Here is a 21,926-nt window from a genome sequence, read left to right as displayed (position 1 = left end):
AAGAAGGAAGGAAGGAAGAATGAAAAGAAGGAAAAGAACAAAGGAAGGCAGGGAAGGAAAGGATCAAAGGAAGGGTGGAAGGAAGGAAGGACTAAAAGAATAAGGGAAAAAAGGAAGGAAGGGAGGGAGGGTGGGAGGGAGGAAAAAAGACCTAAAGAAGGGTGGAAGGAAGGAAGGACTAAAAGAATAAGGGAAAAAAGGAAGGGAGGGAGGGAGGGAGGAAAAAAGACCTAAAGAAGGGTGGAAAGAAGGAAGGACTAAAAGAATAAGGGAAAAAAGGAAGGGAGGGTGGGAGGGAGGAAAAAAGACCTAAAGAAGGGTGGAATGACTAAAAGAAGAAAGGAAAGAAAGAAAAAAGGAAGGAAGGGAAGGAAGAACTAAAAGAAGAAAGGAAAGGAAGAAAAAAAAGAAGGAAGGCAAGAAAGAAACGAAGGAAGGAAAGAAGGAAGGACTAAAAGAAAGAAAGAAAGAAAAAAGGAGGGGAAGGGGAGGGAGGGGAGGAAGGGAGGAAGGAAGAAGGAAGGAAGGAAGGAAGGAAGGAAGGAAGGAAGGAAGGAAGGAAAAATGAGCAAACAGAATATAAGGGAGGAAGAACGGAAGGAAGGAAGGAAGGAAGGAAGGAAGGAAGGAAGGAAGGAAGGAAGGACTAAAAGGAAGAAAGGAAGGGGGAAATGTCCTGGGTATTATTTCTGCCCAATCTGAGGCTTTGGTGGATCAGGAGTTATGTTTTCCAATTCCGTTCTGTTGGCAGACAACCCATAAAACCCTGATGGTGATGGAGGGCCCCATTGACATTGGGGGGCTGTAAATATTTCCCTGGCAGGGAGGGAGTGGGGTGGCTTTGCAAATTGGACAGATGTGGGGAGAAGAAAGGAAAGGAAGGCAAGGGAGGAAGGCGGCTGGTGTTCCACTCAAGGCAACTCCAGGGGAAGGGGTTTTCTCAAGGCGCCGCTCTCACCCCGAGACTCTTCCTCCGGCTTGAAATCAATCAGAAATCAATCTGATTGTAGAAGGAAGGGCAATCTCCCCTTCCCCTAAGGAGTGAAATTATTATTGCATTGTTGTTGTTGCTGTTTATATGTTCATCTTAAAAGAGACCCAAAGTGGCAAAGAGATGCTGTAATTCTAGGGATGCGGCCTAGGATTGCATTGGCCCTTTTAGCTGCCGCATCCCCCGCTTGGCTCACGTTCAGTCCTATCTCTTACTATTCTAAAGCCACGGCTGTATTACTTCCCTCCATCTGGACACTAGACTCCTATGGGTGCAGCCTGGGATCACATTGGCCTTTTCCGTGGCCGCGTCCCTCTCTTGGCTCCTGCCCAGCTTGGGACCCTTTCCAGGCCATTCCTGCAATTCAATCTCTTTCTTCCTGTTGAAGTTGCATTGGTTTGGGCCTATGGTAAGACCGGTCCTGCAGTGAAAGGGCTGTTGTTCAGTCCTTCGTTTGTTCCTGCATTCATTTCTTTGTTCATTCTTCCTTCTATTTGTTTGTTCATTCTTTCATTCCTTCGTCTGTTTATCATCCATTTGTTCATTCATTCATTCTTTCGCCTGTTCATTTATTCATGCCTTCGTGCATTCATTCGTTTGTCTATTTGTGTTTTCGTCTGTTCATTCCGTCATTCCTTCATCCGTTTGTTTGTCTGTCCATTCGTTCCTTTGTCCATTTGTCCAGTTGTTCATTCTTTTGCTCTTTCATCCATTTGTTCATCCATTTGTCCATCGGTTCCTTCTTTCATTCCTTCTTTTTTTCATTCTTTCATTACTTCATCCATCCATCTATCCATTCATTCCTTTGTTCGTTTGTTTGTTGCTTCCTTCCTTCATCCATCCGTTCATTTGTCAATCCTTTGTCCATTTATTTGTTTGTTTGTTTGTTCATTCCTTCGTTTGTCCGTCTGTCCCTTCCTTCCTTCCTTCCTTCCTTCCTTCTTCCCTCCCTCCCTCCCTTTGTTCATTTGTTCGTTCCTTCATTCTTTCATCTGTCTGTCCATTTATTCCTTCATTCATTCCTTTGTCCATTTATTCGTTGGTTCATTTGTTCCTTCATTCTTTCATCTGTCTGTTCATTAATTCCTTCATCCGTCCATCCATCCATTCACCCGGCTGTTTGTTCATTCCATCATTCCTTTGTCTATTTATTCGTTTGTTTGTTCATTCCTTTGTTCCTCCATCCGTCAGTCCCTTCCTTCTTTCTTCTGTTCATTTGTTCATTCCTTCATTCCTTCGTTTGTCTGTCTGTTCATTCATTACTTCATTCTTTTGTCAATTTATTCGTTGGTTCATTTGTTTCTTCATTCCATCGTCCATCTATTTATTAATTCCTTAATCCGTCCGTCCATCCATCCATTCACCCATCCGTTTGTTCATTCCATCATTCCTTTGTCCATTTATTTGTTTGTTCATTTGTTCCTTCATTTGTCTGTCCATCTGTCCCTTCTTTTCTTCCTTTGGTCATTCGTTCCTTCATTCCTTTATCCATTTATTTGTTCATTCATTTGTTCCTTCATTCCTTTGTCCGTCTGTTCATTAATTCCTTCATCCGTCCATCCATCCATCCATTCACCCGTCCATTTCTTCATGCCTTCATTCCTTCGTCCGTTTGTCCATCCTTCTGTCTGTTTGTTCATTGGTTTGTCCGTCCCTTCCTTCCTTCGTTCCTTCCTTCACTCCCGGGGGGCCTTTTGCTAGCATTTTCCCCCTCCCCTCCAAAGGGCTGTCAGGCGCTGTCATCCGCCTGGGGGGCTTTCTCCTTCCTTCCTTCCTTCGCTCCTTCTTCTCCTTCTTCTCCTCCAAAAGAGAGAGCGAACGAATGAACGAAGGAGGGGGGGCTCCTTGTCATCCCTCCTCCTTTAAACTCACAGAGAGACGGATGCGCTGCAAAGACCCCCCCCCCCCTTTATAAAAAAACCCAGTCCGCATGAATATTTCATGCCCGGCAGCATAAATATTAATCCTAATAGCTCTGCGCGGTGGTTATTATTTCTGTCTTATGACAAATATTCATAAAATATTCAGCACCCTTTTTGGGAACCCTTTAGCCCTTGATTGCGAGGCCTCCGCTCGCTCGTTCTCCGGGCTTGACGGGCGGCTCCTTTCCTCCCTCCCTCCCTCTTAATTAATACCAGCCGCCATCAATATTTAATCGGGTTTATTTGCGCGGGGCCCATTAGGGACGGGTGGAGAAGGGCTTCCATTGCTTGACAGTCTTTAAATGGTGGAGGGAAACGGAACATGTAAAAAACCCCGAATTCCCTGCCTATTAGGAAACGGGCCGCGTCGAGTGACACATCCTCGTCATCGTCATCATCATCTGCACTTTGCATTGCTTCTCCTCCGTCTGCCTCAATCATCGTTATCGTAATCATTATCATCATGATTGCGGGAACACGTTAATGTGGAGAGTCGTTAGCCTATTTAGGAGCATTAGCGCTCTGCAAAAGGGCCTTTTTGGGTTGCGGCAAATGTGGGAATATCGCAATGAAGTGGTCAAGAGGGACAGGTTCATGGCCTGGGATACTATTACTATATTATAATTAGTAACAGTGTAATGGTAATAGAAAGAGGTGGTGCTGAAAGGCCAGAGAGACTCTTAGTAGGCAGGCCCTTCTTCTTCTTATTATTATTATTAGGTTCTTGTGGGTTTTTTCGGGCTATAGAGCCAAGTTCTAGAGGCATTTCTCCTGACGTTTCGCCTGCATCTATGGCAAGCATCCTCAGAGGTAGTGAGACCTCACTACCTCTGAGGATGCTTGCCATAGATGCAGGCGAAACGTCAGGAGAAATGCCTCTAGAACATGGCTCTATAGCCCGAAAAAACCCACAAGAACCTAGTGATTCCAGCCATGAATGCCTTCGACAATACATTATTATTATTATTATTATTATTATTAGCAGCAGGCCCTTCTTCTTTTTCTTCTTCTTCTTCTTAATATTATTATTACTACTACTAGCCCTCCCCTGCCATGTGTTGCTGTGGCCTAGTCTGTGTATATGTGTTTTTTGTGTGTGTATATGCTTATATGTGTGTGTATATATTTGTATATATGCAGGGGCGGCTCATCCATTACGCAAAGTAAGTGGTTGCGGTAGACTTTTTTGCCAGGGGTTCAGAGGCGCCTCTGTAAATGCCCTTTGAACGCCACTTGAGGAGCACCCCCCCCCCCCGGCTCACAACAGCCCTAGCAGTCCAGGGGGAGCCTTGGATTCCTTGCCTCACTGCCGGGCGATCCTCTTCCCAAAGGAGCCAGGCCCTTGAACCTCGCCTAGCTCCTCTCATTCCTGCTCCATATCAATAATTGGTTGGGGGGGGGGGGCGCCAAAATACTGTTTGCTTACCGTTGAAAATTACCTAGGGACGCCTCTGTATATATGTGTGTTTGTGTATATGTGGTTTTGCACATGTGTTGTATTTTTTGTTTTTTGGCTTTTTAGGTCCTTTCCACTGTGTTTTTCAGTGTTTTTATGAGTGATGGTTACTCGTTGGCTTGATAGGTGTATTGTGTCCAAATTTGGTAATTCGTCCAGTGGTTTTTGAGTTATGTTAATTCCACAAACGAACATTACATTTTTATTTATATAGATCTCAATCATATTTACTAGGGCTGGGCAGTTTCGTTTCGTAATTTCGTAGTTCGTTAAAAATTCATTATTTTTTTGATAACGAAGCGATTTTGAACCATTCAGGAGCATCTAAAAAACGAAACGAATTTTTCAATTCGTTTCGTAATTGCTTCGTATTCGTTTCGCATTCATTTCGAAATCGTTTCGAAATCGTTTTGTTATTATTTCCGCATGTCTGGGGCAAGTTTTATAGCTGTTGTTTGTTTAATCAGTGAAAAAAAATTATAAATATCACACCAACAGTCAACAACAGAGGGAGAGGGAAGCTTCAAAAGTTCCCCCTGTCCCATATGGAGGTTTTTTAGCGTATTGCGCGGTCGCGTCTGCCATTAACGAATCGATTCGTATTCGTTTCGTATTGTTTCGTAATTTTATGAAATTTCGTAAATATCGAACTTTTTTAAAGAAAAATTTCGGAATTCTTTTAAATATCGAAACGCAAAAAACCCCAAAAAACGAATCGAGTTTAGAAACAAATTTTTCCGTGGTTGCCCAGCCCTAATATTTACCTATCTCAATCATATCTAGGGGCGGATGGCCATCTGTTGGGAGGGCTTGGGTGGTGCTTTTCCTGCCTGACAGAAAGAAGGGGGGCTGGGCTGGATGGCCCCTAAGGGTCCCTTCGAACTCTAGGATGCTATGACAATAATAATAATAATAATAATAATAATAATAATAATTCAGTATGCTGATAATAGAAAGCAATGGCTCTGAAAGCAGAGGTCCTTCTCAGCTGCAATAAAGTGGTCAAGAAGTACAGATGGATGGACAGTCTGGGATATTATTATTATTATTATTATTATTATTATTATTGTTAATATTATTATTATTATTATTTAGAGTGTAATTATAATAGAAAGCCCAAAGAGTCTATTAGAAGGCAAGCTCTTCTCTGCCTCAATGAAGCAGTCAAGTAATACGGACAATCTGATATATTATTATTATTATTATTACTACTACTACTACTACTACTACTACTATTATTGTATTGTTGTAAGCTTTCATGGCCAGAATCACTGGGTTGTTGTGTGTTTTCTGGGCTGCCTGACCATGTTCCAGAAGCATTCTCTCCTGTTTTGCCTGCATTTATGGCAGATCTCACAGCTTCTGAGGATGCCTGCAACAAATGTAGGCAAAACGTCAGGAGAGAATGCTTTGGGAACATGGCCAGATAGCCTGGAAAACACACAACAATCCAATACTATTATTATTATTATTATTATTATTATTATTATTATTATTTACAGCAGCCGTTCTCAACCTGGGGGTCGCAACCCCCAGAGGGGTTGATTGGCCATCTCTCAAGGGTTGCGCAACCGTCTCCTCAGGCCCCACCTCCTCCATCTCTGCAGAATGGCTGCTGGGGTGGCTCTGGGAGCTAGGGAGAGTCAAGGAGGCCGGAGGCAGTGGCTGTGCCTAAATAGGAGGCCGGAGACTGCCCAGCTCAGGCCAGGAAGGAAGCAGTCTTGTTGGGTCCTCCTTGTTGGCTGCCTCCTCCTGGCATCCTGTTTAGGCCCATGTTGCACTCCAGAACAGGAAAAGCCCTCTGACTTTAAACACCATGCCATTGAGTAGGAAAGCAATTCTTTTCTTGAAGATAATTAAAAAGCAGTAAAGTAAAAAGCACTTTAAAGAAATAGGTAAATCCAATTAGGTAAGAAGATAAGCAGGAACAAAATACTCCAGAGTAATAGTCCAGCAAAGTCCATAAAAACAAAGTCAAAACTTCCCAAATAAAATGCAAGAAATCAGGAAACCTGAATCCAAGGCATGAATATAAAAGCATAAAATCCTAGAATCGGAACCATAAAACAAAGGCACTTAAAACATGACTTTTTCAAGCTTTGCTTTTCAAGCAAAGGACGAGATCTTGACTTGATTCCAAACGATTCTTCATCTGACTACATATCCTGTACTTGGGACTTTTATATCCTTGTTAGTTATGTCTCTAGAGCTCAGAAATTGGTTTCGTTTTAGCTGAGAACTTCTTATCTTTTTCTCTCGGAGCCTGGCAAAACGCCGAAGCCACTGTTCGGCTTTCCTGTTTTGACTGATCTCCCGTCTATCTATTTGCTCATTAGTTTGTGCAGCTGGGGCAGGTGCCGAGCTGTTTTCATGTTCCCTATCATGTGAACTCTCTGGGAGCACATCATCATCCCCACACCCCCAAACATCTTGTTTTTGCGATGAATCACTATACTTTAATTATGTTCAATTTGTAACTATGAATATTGGATTTCTCTTTTTCTCTTTCTTAATCTACTTTTTTCTCTGTTTCTTTTTCTTTCTCAATCTGCTTCTCTCTCTCTCATCTCTCTTTCTCAATCTACTTTCTCTCTTTCTTTCTTGCCTTTAGCATGATCAATTCTTTTTCTTCCTTTCTCTCTCTCTCTTTCTCAATCTACTTATTTTACTCGTTCTTTCTTTTCTCTTTTTCTTTCTTTCTCAATTTACTCTTTCTCTTTTCTCTTTCTTTCTGTCTCAGTCAACTTCTTTCTCTCTCCCCCTTTTTTCTCTTTCTCTCTTTCTCAATCTACTTTTCTCTCTGTTTCTTTCTTTTTCTTTCTTTTCTTTTCTCTTTCGCTTTTTTCTCTTTTTCTCAATCTACTTCTCTCTTTCTTTTTTCTTTTTCTTTCTAAATCTACTTTTCTTTCTTTCTTTCTTGCCTTTAGCATGATCAATTCTTTTTCTTTCTTCCTTCCTTTCTCTCTCTCTCTCTCTTTCTTTTTCAATCTACTTATTTTTCTCTTTCTTTCTTTTCTCTTTCTTTCTCTTTTTCTTTCCTTCTCAATCTACTCCTTCTCTTTCGTTTTTCTCTTTCTTTCTGTCTCAATCAACTTCTTTCTCCCCCCCCCCTTTTTCTCTTTCTCTCTTTCTCAGTCTACTTTTCTGTTTCTGATTCTTTTTTTTTCTTTTCCCTCTTTCGCTTTTTTGTCTTTTTCTCAATCTACTTCTCTCTTTCTTTCTTTCTTTCTTGCCTTTAGCATGATCAATTCTTTTTCTTTTTCTTCCTTTCTCTCTCTCTCTCTTTCTTTCTCTTTCTACCTGGAGGTCACACTCTCTCAACCTCATTGCTTCCCCTTCTGCCTGAAGGAACAAGTGAGAAGGAAGGAAGAAAGGAAGGAACAAGTGAGAGATGACAAGGAAGGAAGGGGGGAAAAGGAAGGAAGGAAAGAAAGAAAAGAGAAAGAATGAAGAGTAAGAAGGAAAAGAAGGACCAAATGAAATGCATGATGGCAAAGAAGAGGAAAGAAGGAAGGGAAAGATGGCAAGCAAGCAAGCAAGCAAGCAAGGAAGGAAGGAAGGAAGGAAGGAAGGAAGGAAAGAAAGAAAAGAGATCAAATGAGAGATGGCAAGGAAAGAAGAAAGAGGAAGAAGGGGGGAAAAGACCAAATGAAATGAATGATGGCAAAGAAGAAGAAGGAAGAAAGGGAAAGAACAAATGAATGATGGAAAGGAAAGAAGGAAGGAAGGAAGGAAAGAAAAGAATTCACAAATGAGAGGTGGCAAGGAAAGAAGGAAGAGGAATGAAAGAGGGAGGGAAGGAAGGAAAACAAGGAAGAAATGAAATGAAAGATGGCAAGAGAAGGAAGAACAAAAACAAGTGAGAGATGGTAAGGAAGAAAAGAAAAAAGGAAGGAAGGAAGGAAGGAAGGAAGGAAGGAGGAATGTGGCAAGGAAAAAGGAAGAGGAAGGGAGGAGAAGTAAGAACAATTGATATGACAGATGGCAAGGGAAGGAAGTGAAGGACCAAATGAGAGATGGCAAGGAAAGAATGAAGAGGAAGGAAGAAAAGAAAAGAAAGAAACGAGAGACGGCAAGGAAAGAAGGAAAAAGAGGCCTTGAAGCCTTTTCCTCTTCCTTCCTTCCTTCCTTCCTTCCTTCCTTCTCTTCCCTCCCTCCCTCCTTCCTTCCTTCCTTCCTTCCTTCCTTCCTTCCTTTTCTTCCCTCCTTCCTTCCTTCCTTCCTTCCTTCCTTCCTTCCTTCCTTCCTTCCTCCTTTCCTTCCCATCTCTCATTTGTTCCTTCCACCCTTGCGAAGGAGCGCTCTCTTCTTCCTCCCCTTCTTCTTCCTCTTCCTCCGACAGCCATCCGCTCGCTCACTCGCTTCCTTCCTGACAATCTCGGTGTTTTCCAGGCGGTTGTTGGGCAACAGAAACAAAGCAGGAACAAAATGTTTGGAGTGTAAGGGATGAAAGGCTGCGCGGAAACGGTTCTCTTTCCCCCGCTGTCTTTGGCAGCATTGAGATCTTCAGCTTTAGAGAAAGATATATATATGTGTGTGTGTGTACGTTATTTTTTTCCCCCTCCCTTTACTTTAATTTCTCTGTGTGTTTTCATACGAAAAGAGCAGTCCCCACAACACATTGTGAGCAGGAGTCATTATCGCTCTCGGCAACATCTGAAGAGGCAGAAGGTGGTTTTCATGGGCTGGGAGCCTCGGCGGCGGATGCGACAAAAGGCACCGCGCGACAAAAGGCTTTCATCTGATCTGAGACTCACAAATCATGTCATGCCGAGGAATGAGGATCGGCATCGACACCGAAAGCTGTGCAGCCGGGGCCTTATCATTATCACTATCATTAGAGTGTCAGGATAAGAGGAAGCGGTGGCTGTGAAAGCAGAGGCAGGCCCCTAAGTTAATATCAATATCCATAATCATAACAACAACAACAACAATCTATAGAAATAAAAATGCAATGTTTTCACTTTTATTATGTGTATAGATAGGAGGCAGTGAGCGGGGTCGTGCACATTCCACACTCAAGGAGAGAGAAAGGAACCCTGGGATATCCATTCTGGTATAGATAGATTAGTATTACATTATTATTAAAATATAAGTCGGAAATGACACACACACAAAATACTTGTTGTTGTTGTTCATTCGTTCAGTCGTCTCTGACTCTTCGTGACCTCATGGACCAGCCCATGCCAGAGCTCCCTGTCGGCCGTCACCACCCCCAGCTCCCTCAAGGTCAGTCCAGTCACTTCAAGGATGCCATCCATCCATCTTGCCTTTGGTCGGCCCCTCTTCCTTTTGCCTTCCACTTTCCCCAGCATCATTGTCTTCTCTAGGCTTTGCTGTCTCCTCATGATGTGGCCAAAGGACTTCAACTTTGTCTCTAGTCTCCTTCCCTCCAATGAGCAGCCGGGCTTTATTTCCTGGAGGATGGACTGGTTGGATCTTCTCGCAGTCCAAGGCACTCTCAGCACTTTCCTCCAACACCACAGCTCAAAAGCATCCATCTTCCTTCGCTCAGCCTTCCCTAAGGTCCAGCTCTCACATCCGTAGGTGACTACAGGGAATACCATGGCTTTGACTAGGCAATGGATCTTTGTTGCCAGTCTGATGTCTCTACTCTTCACTATTTTATCGGGACTGGACATTGCTCTCCTCCCAAGAAGGAAGCGTCTCCTGATTTCCTGGCTACAGTCTGCATCTGCAGTAATCTTTGCACCTAGAAATACAAAGTCTGTCACTATTACTATATTATTATATATAGAATCATAGAATCAAAGAGTTGGACCATCCAGTCCAACCCCCTGCCAAGAAGCAGGAATATTGCATTCAAATCACCCCTGACAGATGGCCATCCAGCCTCTGTTTAAAAGCTTCCAAAGAAGGAGCCTCCACCACACTCCGGGGCAGAGAGTTCCACTGCTGAACGGCTCTCACAGTCAGGAAGTTCTTGATATTAAACATTATATTATTATTGTGTATTGTATGTTGTTGATTGTCGGCGGCCTTGGCCTTTGTAAGCCGCATTGAGTCCTTCGGGAGATTTTGTGGGGTATAAATAAAGTTAAATAATAATAATAACAATAATAATAATCTGTTGTTCATTCGTTCAGTCGTCTCCGACTCTTCGTGACCTCATGGACCAGTCCACGCCAGAGCTCCCTGTCGGCCGTCACCACCCCCAGCTCCTTCAAGGTCAGTCCAGTCACTTCAAGGATGCCATCCATCCATCTTGCCCTTGGTCGACCCCTCTTCCTTTTGCCTTCCACTTTCCCCAGCATCATTGTCTTCTCTAGGCTTTGCTGTCTCCTCATGATGTGGCCAAAGGACTTCAACTTTGTCTCTAGTCTCCTTCCCTCCAATGAGCAGCCGGGCTTTATTTCCTGGAGGATGGACTGGTTGGATCTTCTCGCAGTCCAAGGCACTCTCAGCACTTTCCTCCAACACCACAGCTCAAAAGCATCCATCTTCCTTCGCTCAGCCTTCCCTAAGGTCCAGCTCTCACATCCGTAGGTGACTACAGGGAATACCATGGCTTTGACTAGGCAATGGATCTTTGTTGCCAGTCTGATGTCTCTACTCTTCACTATTTTATCGGGACTGGACATTGCTCTCCTCCCAAGAAGGAAGCGTCTCCTGATTTCCTGGCTACAGTCTGCATCTGCAGTAATCTTTGCACCTAGAAATACAAAGTCTGTCACTATTACTATATTATTATATATAGAATCATAGAATCAAAGAGTTGGACCATCCAGTCCAACCCCCTGCCAAGAAGCAGGAATATTGCATTCAAATCACCCCTGACAGATGGCCATCCAGCCTCTGTTTAAAAGCTTCCAAAGAAGGAGCCTCCACCACACTCCGGGGCAGAGAGTTCCACTGCTGAACGGCTCTCACAGTCAGGAAGTTCTTGATATTAAACATTATATTATTATTGTGTATTGTATGTTGTTGATTGTCGGCGGCCTTGGCCTTTGTAAGCCGCATCGAGTCCTTCGGGAGATTTTGTGGGGTATAAATAAAGTTAAATAATAATAATAACAATAATAATAATCTGTTGTTCATTCGTTCAGTCGTCTCCGACTCTTCGTGACCTCATGTACCAGTCCACGCCAGAGCTCCCTGTCGGCCGTCACCACCCCCAGCTCCTTCAAGGTCAGTCCAGTCACTTCAAGGATGCCATCCATCCATCTTGCCCTTGGTCGACCCCTCTTCCTTTTGCCTTCCACTTTCCCCAGCATCATTGACTTCTCTAGGCTTTGCTGTCTCCTCATGATGTGGCCAAAGTACTTCAACTTTGTCTCTAGTATCTTTCCCTCCAGTGAGCAGCCGGGCTTTATTTCCTGGAGAATGGACTGGTTGGATCTTCTCGCAGTTCAAGGCACTCTCAGAACTTTCCTCCAACACCACAGCTCAAAAGCAAAATGTAATATTTGTTTGTGGGATTAACATAACACCAAAACCACTGGATGAATTGACACCAAATTTGGACACAATACACCTACCAGGCCAATGAGTGACCATCACTCACAAAAACACTGAAAAAACACAACGGGACTTAAAAAGCCAAAAAAAAGCAAAAAGACCCCACAGTGCATGCACAAAACCACATGTATATACACAAACACACATATATACACAAATATACACACACAAAACACATATACACCGACTGGGCCACAGCAACACGTGGCAGGGGATGGCTAGTTTCTATATAAATAAAAAATGTAATGTTTGTGAGATTAACATAACTTAAAAGCCACTGTACAGATTGACACCAAATTTGGACACAATACACCTCTGAGGTCAACAAGTAACCATCACTCATAACAAAACTGAAAACACAGCGGAAAGGACTTAAAAAGCCAAAAAACAAAAATACATTACAATGCATGCGCAAGACCACATATAGACACATATACCTAAATATATAGACATATACACAAATATATATACACACACACATATATATACACAAAACACATCTACACAGATGGCTACAGCAACATGTGGTAGGGGATAGCTAGTCTATATATACATATATAAAAATGTAATCTTTGTTTGTGGGTTTAACATAACTCAAAAACCACTTGACGAATTGACACCAAATTGGGACACAAGACACCGATCAGTCCAACAAGTGGCCATCACTCATAAAAACACTTAAAAACACAGCGGAAGGACTAAAAGGCAAAAAGATGCTACAGCGCATGTGGAAAAACGACTCCCCCTGGCAAATAGAGCATATCCACACTCTCTTCCGGACTACGGCTCCCAGCGTCCCCTAGACCAGGCTCTTTAGGAGAGGCGGATGATCCAAATGCACTGCTTCTAAAATGCGTATGGTGGCAGGTTTGAATCTGGGGAGCAGCATGAGCTCCCGCTGTTAGTCCCAGCTTCTGCCAACCTAGCAGTTTGAAAACATGCAAATGTAAGAAGATCAATTGGTACTGATAACGGCACTCCATGCAGTCCTGCCAGTGACCACATAACCTTGGAGGTGTCTATGGCCAAGGCCGGCTCTTTGGCTTAGAAATGGAGATGAGCACCGGAATCCCAGAGTCGGACTCAACCAGACTTAATGTCGGGAAAACCTTGACCTTTACTTATTCAATTTTATCCTGCTTTTCTCTCCTGGGTGGGATTCAAAGCAGTGTATTGCGGTTAAAAAACAATAGAGATTACATAAAATACATGAGCAGGTTCTTTCCCTGCCCTTTGGACCCACAGCTGCCATGCGCACCAGTCCCTGGAGCAGCCCCCTCCTCAATGGGAAACCCCCATCCAAATTCCTAAATGTGTCCACTTCCATTGAAATGCACCCCTCACCCTTTTTTTGTTTTCCTTCCTTCCGGGCAGAGTCTTCTTCCTGAGCATATCGGCTGACACCGCTGTACAGCGCCTGTCTTACCGCAGGGTGGACCCCGTCACCGGAGAAAGGTGGGTGGCCCTTATTATTATTATTATTATTATTATTATTATTATTGTTCGCCATCCCTTGCCACGCATTGCTGTGGCCCAGTCTGTGTATATGTGTTTTGTCTGTATGTTTGCATATGTGTGTATATATTTGTGTATATATGTGTACACAATAGGTTACAACAACATCTGTTATAGAACTCCAGTATGCTGATGACAATGTCGTCTGTGCGCATTCAGAAGATCTACAAGCCACTCTAAACACCTTTGCAGAAGCATACATGAAGCTTGGCCTGTCACTGAACATCGAGAAAACCAAAGTGCTGTTCCAGCAGTCACCAGCCATCCCCTCCCCAATGCCAGAGATACAGCTTAATGGTGTAACATTAGAAAATGTTGACCATTTCCGCTACCTTGGCAGCCACCTCTCCACCAAAGTCAACATCGACACCGAAATACAACACCGCCTGAGCTCTGCGAGCACAGCATTTTCCCGAATGAAGCAGAGTGTTTGAGGACATCCGTAGGGATACCAAGGTGCTTGTCTATAAAGCTATTGTCCTCCCAACCCTGCTCTATGCCTGTGAGACGTGGACTGTCTACAGACGTCACGTGCAACTCCTGGAATGATTCTATCAGCGCTGCCTCCGGAAAATCCTGCAAATCTCTTGGGAGGACAAGCGGACAAATGTCAGCGTGCTGGAAGAAGCAAAGACCACCAGCATTGAAGCGATGGTCCTCTGCCATCAACTCCGCTGGGCCGGCCACGTTGTCCGGATGCCTGACCACCGTCTCCCAAAGCAGTTGCTCTACTCTGAACTTAAGAACGGAAAATGGAACATTGGTGGACAGAAAAAGAGATTTAAAGATGGGCTCAAAGCCAACCTTAAAAACTCTGGCATAGACACTGAGAACTGGGAAGCCCTGGCCCTTGAGCGCTCCAGCTGGAGGTCAGCTGTGACCAGCAGTGCTGCAGAATTCGAGGAGGCACGAGTGGAGGGTGAAAGAGAGAAACGTGCCAGGAGGAAGGCGCGTCAAGCCAACCCCGACCGGGACCGCCTTCCACCTGGAAACCAATGCCCTCACTGTGGGAGAAGATGCGGGTCAAGAATAGGGCTCCACAGCCACCAACGAACCCACAAAAATAGTCATCAAGGAAAACCAACTTACTTGTCCAACGAGGGATCGCCTAAGTAAGTAAGTAAGTAAGTAATGTGTATTTGCACACACACATATGTGGGTGTGTGTGGTTTTGTGCATACATTGTAATGTATTTTTTATGTTTTGAATTTGTATTTCCTTTTGCTGTCTTTTTCAGTGTTTTTATGAGTGATGGTCACTCATTGGCCTGAAAGGTGTATTGTGTCCAAATTTGTGTCCATTCATCCAGTGGTTTTTGAGTTATGTTAATCCCACAAACTAACATTAGTTTTATTTCTATAGACTAGCCGTCCCCTGCCATGCGTAGCTGTGGTCCAATCTTTGCATATGTGTTTTGTGTGTGTGTGTGTGTGTGTGTTTGTGTATATATGTGGTTTTGAGCATGCGTTGTAATGTATTATTTATTTTTTGGGCTTTTCAAGTCCCTTCCGCTGTGTTTTTCAGTGTTTTTATGAGTGATGGTCACTCGTTGGCCTGAGAGGTGTCTTGTGTCCAAATTTGGTGTCAATTCGTCCAGTGGTTATTGAGTTATGTTAATTCCACAAGCGAACATTACAGTTTTATTTATATAGATTATTATTTTGCTGACACAAAACACAGTATGTCACAGCAAACGAGATCTATATGCTGGATTTTGTATCACAAAATCACAAGTCGTACACTTCCCAAGCGTCTAGGACTGTGTGATGTATTTTCGAATGATGCACACAGATCCAAGTCAGGTGGCCTTTTGCAGTTGACAGATCGTGATTTTGTCAGTGTTTATTGTTTCCAAATGCTGGCTGAGATCTTTTGGCATGACACCCAGTGTGCCGATGACCGCTGGGACCACCTGGACTGGTTTAACCCAGAGTCTTTGCAGTTTGAGGCTGAGTTTTTCCTGTTGTTTTTCCTCAATTGACTGTCACATGGAATGGCGATATCAATCATCCAAACAATTGTGATGTCTGGTGTATTTAGTTCTTAAACTTTGTCAGTCTGGAATCGAAATTCTCACAATATTTTGCATGTTCCTTTTCCACTCCCTTTTCAGGTTTATGACCCCTTTACCATCCTGCTTATGTCCTTGTGACATAAGTTCCAATGAATTCTTTGGGTCACAGAGTTGTGCCTCTGTTTGTAGTCTGTCTATGGAATTTTCTTCCTGCAGCTGAGGAGATGCTCCATGGTTTCATCAGCTTCCTTTCAGGGTCTGCATTTTGGGTCATCTGCTGATTTTTTTTGATCCTGGCCTTAATGGCATTGGTTCTGATTGCTTGCTCCTGGGCTGCAAGAATCGGGCCTTCTGTCTCCTTCTTCAGGGTTTCATTCATGAGCCATCACCAGGTCTTCTCCTTATCAACTTTTCCTTCAATTTTGCCAAGGAACTGCCCATGCAATGCTTTGTTGTGCCAGCTGTCAGCTCTGGTTTGGAGTGCAATTTTCTATTATTTCTATTATTACTGCTGCAGTATGGACTTACTATAATTTATTATTATTATTTTACTGACAAAAACACAGTATGTCACAGCAAACGAGATCTGGGATTTTGGCCTGCATCAATAGGAGCATAGTGTCTAGATCTAAGGAAGTAATGCTACCCCTCTATTCTGCTTTCGTTAGACCACATCTGGAATATTGTGTCCAATTCTGGGCACCACAATTGAAGAGAGATATTGACAAGGTGGAATGTGTCCAGAGGAGGGCGACTAAAATGATCAAGAGTCTGGAGAACAAGCCCTATGAGGAGCGGCTTAGGGAACTGGGCATGTTTAGCCTGAAGAAGAGAAGGCTGAGAGGAGATATGATAGCCATGTATAAATATGTGAGAGGAAGCCACAGGGAGGAGGGAGCAAGCTTGTTTTCTGCTTCCTTGGAGACTAGGACACGGAACAATGGCTTCAAACTACAAGAGAGGAGATTCCATCTGAACATTAGGAAGAACTTCCTGACTGTGAGAGCCGTTCAGCAGTGGAACTCTCTGCCCCGGAGTGTGGTGGAGGCTCCTTCTTTGGAAGCTTTTAAGCAGAGGCTGGATGGCCATCTGTCAGGGGTGATTTGAATGCAATATTCCTGCTTCTTGGCAGAATGGGGTTGGACTGGATGGCCCATGAGGTCTCTTCCAACTCTTTGATTCTATGATTCTATGATCCGCTGGATTTCTTGTCACAGAATCACAAGTCGAACACTTCCCAAGCGTCTAGGACTGTGTGACGTATTTTCAAATGATGCATGCAGATCCAAGTAGGGTGGCCTCCTCCTCCTCTATTATTATTATTATTATTATTATTATTATTATTATTGCTGTGAGGTAGACCTGGTCACCGAAAGGTGGGACCCTTGATAATACTATGATGGTGACGATGGCACTCACCCCTATGCAGGTTCCACTTGGTTCTCCGCCCGGCGTCACACAAGGAGGTACACGAGCGGCTGCGCCAGCACCCGAGGGATGCGGAGGAGGCAGTGCAACTGGACGTGGATCGCCACCAGCGCCTGTCAGGGGGCCTGGAGGCCTTCTTCCAGGGCAGCATCCCCACCGCCGTCCTCAATGCTGACCAGGACCCCCAGACCGTTTTCGAGTACATCGAGAGCTACCTGGTGCGGCCCCCGCCTCTGAATCCGCCGGGAACCCTGTTCCAATCCATGGGCCGTGAGACCTAAAATAAGTTCCACAGCTCTAGATTGTTAAATATTGTTTTCTGTGGGCGAGCAGATGGCGACTACTGGGTGGCATATGTTCTGTATAGAGCTGACGTGGTTCTAGCCAATGCAATTTTCTGAATCGGCTGATGTGGTTTATCCAATACAATTTTCTGAATCGACTGATGTGGTCTATCCAGTGCCATTTTCTGAATCAGCTGATGAAGGAAGGATGGATATATTGAACTGAAAGAATGGAAGGACAAGGCAAGGAATGAAGATGGAGAAAGTGAGGACAGAAGTAGGAAGAAAATATGGAAAGAGGAGGAAGGGAGGGATGGAAAAGGGAAGGAGGGAGTGAAGGAAGAAAGAAAGAGGAAAGATAGCAAGGAAGAGAGGGCGGAAAAGACAGGGCAGAAGTGGAGACAAGAAGGAAGGGAGGGAGGAAATATGGAAAAGGAAGGAAAAGATGGGAAGAAGAGAAGGAAACGAAAGGTAGGCAGGCAGGCAGGCAGGCAGGCAGGAAGGAAGGAAGGAAGGAAGGAAGGAAAGAAGGAAGGAAAGAAGGAAGGAAGGAAAGAAGAAAGGGGGGGAGGGAAGGAAGGAAAAGTGGACAAAATGGCAAGCAAGGAAGGAAGTTTGGACATAATGAGACGGAAAGAAAGAAGGATAAGGTAAGGAATGAAGATGGAGAAAGTGAGGACAGAAATAGGAAGAAAAGGAAGGAAGGAAATATGGAAAGATGAGGGAGGGAGGGATGGGAGTGAGAAGGAAGAAAGAGAAAAGATAGCAAGGAAGGGAGGATGTGTAAGAAAAGGCAGACATGATGGCAGAAGAAAGGAAAGAAGGAGAGAGGGAGGAAAGAAGGAAGGAAAGGAGAAGGAAATGGCAAGGAAGGAAAGATGGAAAGGAAGACAGGAGAGGGCATGGAAGGGAGGAAAAATACAAGGCAGAAGTGAGCGCAGAAGGAACGAAGGAAACGTGAAAATGAAAGGAAGGAAAGATGGAAAGAGAAGGGAGGAAAAGACAAGGCAGAAGTGAGGGCATAAGGAAGGAAGAAAAGAAAGCAAGAAAGGGGGAGAGAGGGAGGAAAGAAGAAAGGAAAGGTAGAAAATGGCAAGGAAGGAAAGGGAAGGAAGGAAGAAAGGCAGGAGAGGCAAGGAAGGGTGGAAGGAAAATACAAGGCGGAAGTGAGGGCTGAAGGAAGGAAGGAAAGATGGGAAGAGGAGGGAGGGAGGGAGGGAGGGAGGGAGGGAGGGAGGGAGGAAGGAAGGAAGGAAGGAAGGAAGGAAGGAAGGAAGGAAGGAAGGAAGGACAGGGTAGAAGGAGGAAAGGAAGGACAGGTGGACAAAATACTAAAGAAGGAAGGAAGGAAAAGAAAGGAAAGGAGATGGCAAGGAAGAGAGGAAGTAAAATATAAGGCAGAAGTGAAGGCAGAAGTAAGGAGGTAAATATTAGAAGAGCAGGAAGGGAGGAAGGAAAACAAGGCAGAAGTGAGGGCAGAAAGAAGGATGGAAAGAAGATGGGAAGAAAAGAGAGGAAAGAAAAGACAAGGCAGAAGTGAGGACAGAAGGAAGGAAGGAAGCAAGAAAGAAAGAAAAGAAAAGGGGGAGAGGGAGGGGAAAAAGGAAGGAAAGATGGATAAAATGGCAAAGAAGGGAGGAAGGAAAGATGGAAAGGAAAGGAAGGAAAGCAGGAGGAGGCAAGGAAGGGAGGAAGGAAAAGACAAGGTGGAAGTGAGGGCAGAAGAAAGGAAGGAAGGAGGAAAGGAAGGAAAGGTGGGCAAAATGGCAAAGAAGGAAGGAAGGAAAGAGGGAAATGAAAGGTAGGAAAGCAGGAGAGGGCAAGGAAGGGAGGAAGGATAAGACGAAGTGGAAGCGAGGGCAGAAGGAAGGAAGGAAGGAAAGAAAGAAAGAAAAAAGGATGAAGAAAGGAAGGGAAGGCAGAAAGGAAAAGAAGGAAAGCATGAAATGGCGAGGAAGGGAGGAAAGAAAAGTCAAGGCGGAAGTGAGGGCAGAAGGAAGGAAGGAAGGAAGGAAGGAAGGAAGGAAGGAAGGAAGGAAGGAAGGAAAGAAAAATGGGCAAAATGGTAAAGAAGGAAAGACAGAAAGGAATGGAAGGCAGGCAGGCGATGACAAGGAAGGGAGGAAGATTTCTGAGCCCTGTCCCTGTGTGTTTTGTGGTTTCCTTCCCTGAGGAAAGGGATTGTGTTCATCAGAAGCAGGCACCCCCGTCCCTGCCCATTGAGGCCTGTGCCTGGGGAACACCCGCAGACACCCAAAAAAGGATTGCGGCCTGGCCTGCATGGGATTGCCCCCCCCCCCCCCCCCAAAGCCTTGACAGCTCCATCTTGGCGTTTACTACGGCTGCCAAAGCGAAGGGATTAGGAGGCGCTTTGAGGGGCAGATGTCGCTCTTGTGTTGGCGGGGACGGAAGGGAGATCCCAAGAGAGATTAACGGGTGGCACAACAAAAGAGAGATTGTGAGGGTAGCGAGGGCGATGGCCATCTGTCGGGAGGGCTCGGGCGTGCGGCGGCTCCTTGGCCCGCTTGCCGCACTCCCACCTCCTTCCCGCTGAACACAGGCCATCAATAATGGATGGGGAGTAGTACATCTTGCTGGTATCACCTCCGCCTGCCGGAGTGTTCCTACTAAATATTGATGGGTGGAACAAACGGCCGGCGCATTTAAATACTGTTTGGAGGCAACAAAAGGCGGCTCTTTTAACGAGGCAGGTGCATCTGCTTAATTAATTTAGCCGCCCAGCAGCCTGCCCTCCCTTCCCGTTCTCTGAGCATCCTTCCTTCCTTCCTTTCATCCCTTTGCAGCATGAGAAGCGGAGGAGGAAGAAGGCATCGAGATGAATCCCTCTGCCTTTTTCCCAGTCTCATTGAGATGCATCCCTCTGCCTTTTTCCCAGTCTCAGGCCAGCGGTCATCCCTTGGGGTTCCTTTGAGCCGGCGGAGAACATGCTAATGCTCTTGTCGGACAACCCAACCGCTCCCTCGGAAAGCCCTAACACCACCAACATCCCCTTTTAATTACCAGAGAAGCAGCAAGGGAGAGGAAGGCCTTTGCATCCGCTTTGCATAGTAAGAGCTCCCATTAACGCTTCTGCTCCAAAGGTTGGGAGGAATTAAGGACCCCATAATTGGGAGGAAAGCTCTCTTGCATCCCATTCCGGCCAAACAAGATGCCCAACAGAAAGGGCTTTGTGGGGGTCACAACCACCCCCATCGTCCCCATCTGATGCTCCGCGAAGTTTGATTTGCACCCTTCATCCCAGCAATGAGGATGATTTACTCCTTGCTTTTGCTCTCTAAATAACAAGACTCAGGAACCTTTCTGCACTGGCGTAGAATCCGGATGATCAAAGCAGATAATAACCCACATGAAATGGGCTTTATGAGTCTTCACTGCCCTATAATTTGAATCAGGCCTTCCCTCCAGGTGTTTTGGACCACAACTCCCACCATTCCGAACGGTGGGAGTTTTAATCAATTGGATTTACATTTTACTGTTGATTACTTTTTATTGCTTTGGCTCTTATTATACCTCAATGAACCACTTGCTATTTTAACCCATCTGTGTGCTGTTTAAAGGCAGATGGGATCCTGCCCTGGAATACAACACCTGAATATGATAGATAGATAGATAGATAGATAGATAGATAGATAGATAGATAGATAGATAGGAAGATAGGTAGATAGATAGGTAGATAGATGGATGTGGCTGGATGGATGGATAGAAAGGTGGATAGATTTACAGGGAGATAGATAGATGGATGGATAGATGAAAAGATAGATAGATAGATTAATAGGTAGATAGAAAGATAGATGGATGGATGGATAGATAGATCTAGAGGAAGGTAGATAGATGGGTGGGTGGATAGATGGATAGAAATATGGAAAAACAGATAGACCTATAGATTCAGATATATAGATAGATAGATATAAATAGATTAGATATAGATATAATGGACATATCTGTAGATGACCTATAGATTCAGCTATAGATAGATAGATAGATAGATAGATAGATAGATAGATATAGATAGACAGATATAGATTAGATACAGATATATATATATATGAAACAGATATAGATAGATAGAGATATAGACATAGACATAGACATCATGGACATATCTGTAGATGACCTATAGATTCAGATAGATATAAATAATATAGATACAGATATATAGATATAGTGGACATATCTGTAGATGACCTATAGATTCAGATAGACAGACAGATAGGCAGACAGACAGACAGACAGACAGATAGATAGATAGATGGGTGATAGAATCCTAGAGTTGGAAGAGACCCCCAAAGGCCACCCCACCCAGCCCTTCTGCCATAAAGGGAAGGCACCATCTGATCCCTCCCCACAGAGGCCCATCTGCTCATAGAAAGATGGACACATATATCATAGAATCCTAGAATGGGAAGAGATCTGGTGGGCCATCCAGTCCAACCCCATTCTGCCAAGAAGCAGGAAAATCGCATTCAAAGCACCCCCAATAGATGGCTATCCAGCCTGTTTAGAAGCCTCCAAAGACGCCTCCACCAGACATATGGCAGTGTAGAATCCGCTTTGACCCATGAGGAGAAGTGGATGAGAAGTAAGAAGCCAGACCTTGAAACTCCTAGGCCATTCAGTGCTAATCAAGTAATCAGTCGCCTGAGGGCTGAGAAAAGTGGTATATAAATAAAGTAAGTAAATAAATAAATAAATAAATACATAATCAAGGTGGCCAATTACAACATTCCCACAGGAGTTCTTTCTCCCACCCTGGACAGTATTCCACAGATATATAAGCCCCATTTTCCTAGTTTCCAACAGACCTCACACGCTCTGA

General features: G+C 44.3%; 1 protein-coding gene across 2 annotated transcripts in view; it reads left to right on the top strand.

Moving 5' to 3' along the window:
• The window catches only part of AK8 (adenylate kinase 8), a 115,733-nt gene extending 98,487 nt beyond the window's left edge, over positions 1-17,246 (top strand). For both annotated transcript variants that reach the window (XM_067471984.1, XM_067471983.1), the window contains exons 12-13: positions 13,223-13,303; positions 16,807-17,246. In XM_067471984.1, the coding sequence (XP_067328085.1) occupies positions 13,223-13,303; positions 16,807-17,086 (361 nt within the window). In that variant the 3' untranslated portion in view covers positions 17,087-17,246. The remainder of the gene's footprint in view (positions 1-13,222; positions 13,304-16,806) is intronic.
• Positions 17,247-21,926: the final 4,680 nt, after the last annotated feature.

This window comes from Anolis sagrei, chromosome 11 (assembly GCF_037176765.1).
Source record: "Anolis sagrei isolate rAnoSag1 chromosome 11, rAnoSag1.mat, whole genome shotgun sequence".
Taxonomy (NCBI): Eukaryota; Metazoa; Chordata; class Lepidosauria; order Squamata; family Dactyloidae; genus Anolis; species Anolis sagrei.
The sequence above is the reverse complement of the archived record's forward strand: the minus strand, read 5'-3'. Positions and strand labels throughout refer to the sequence as shown.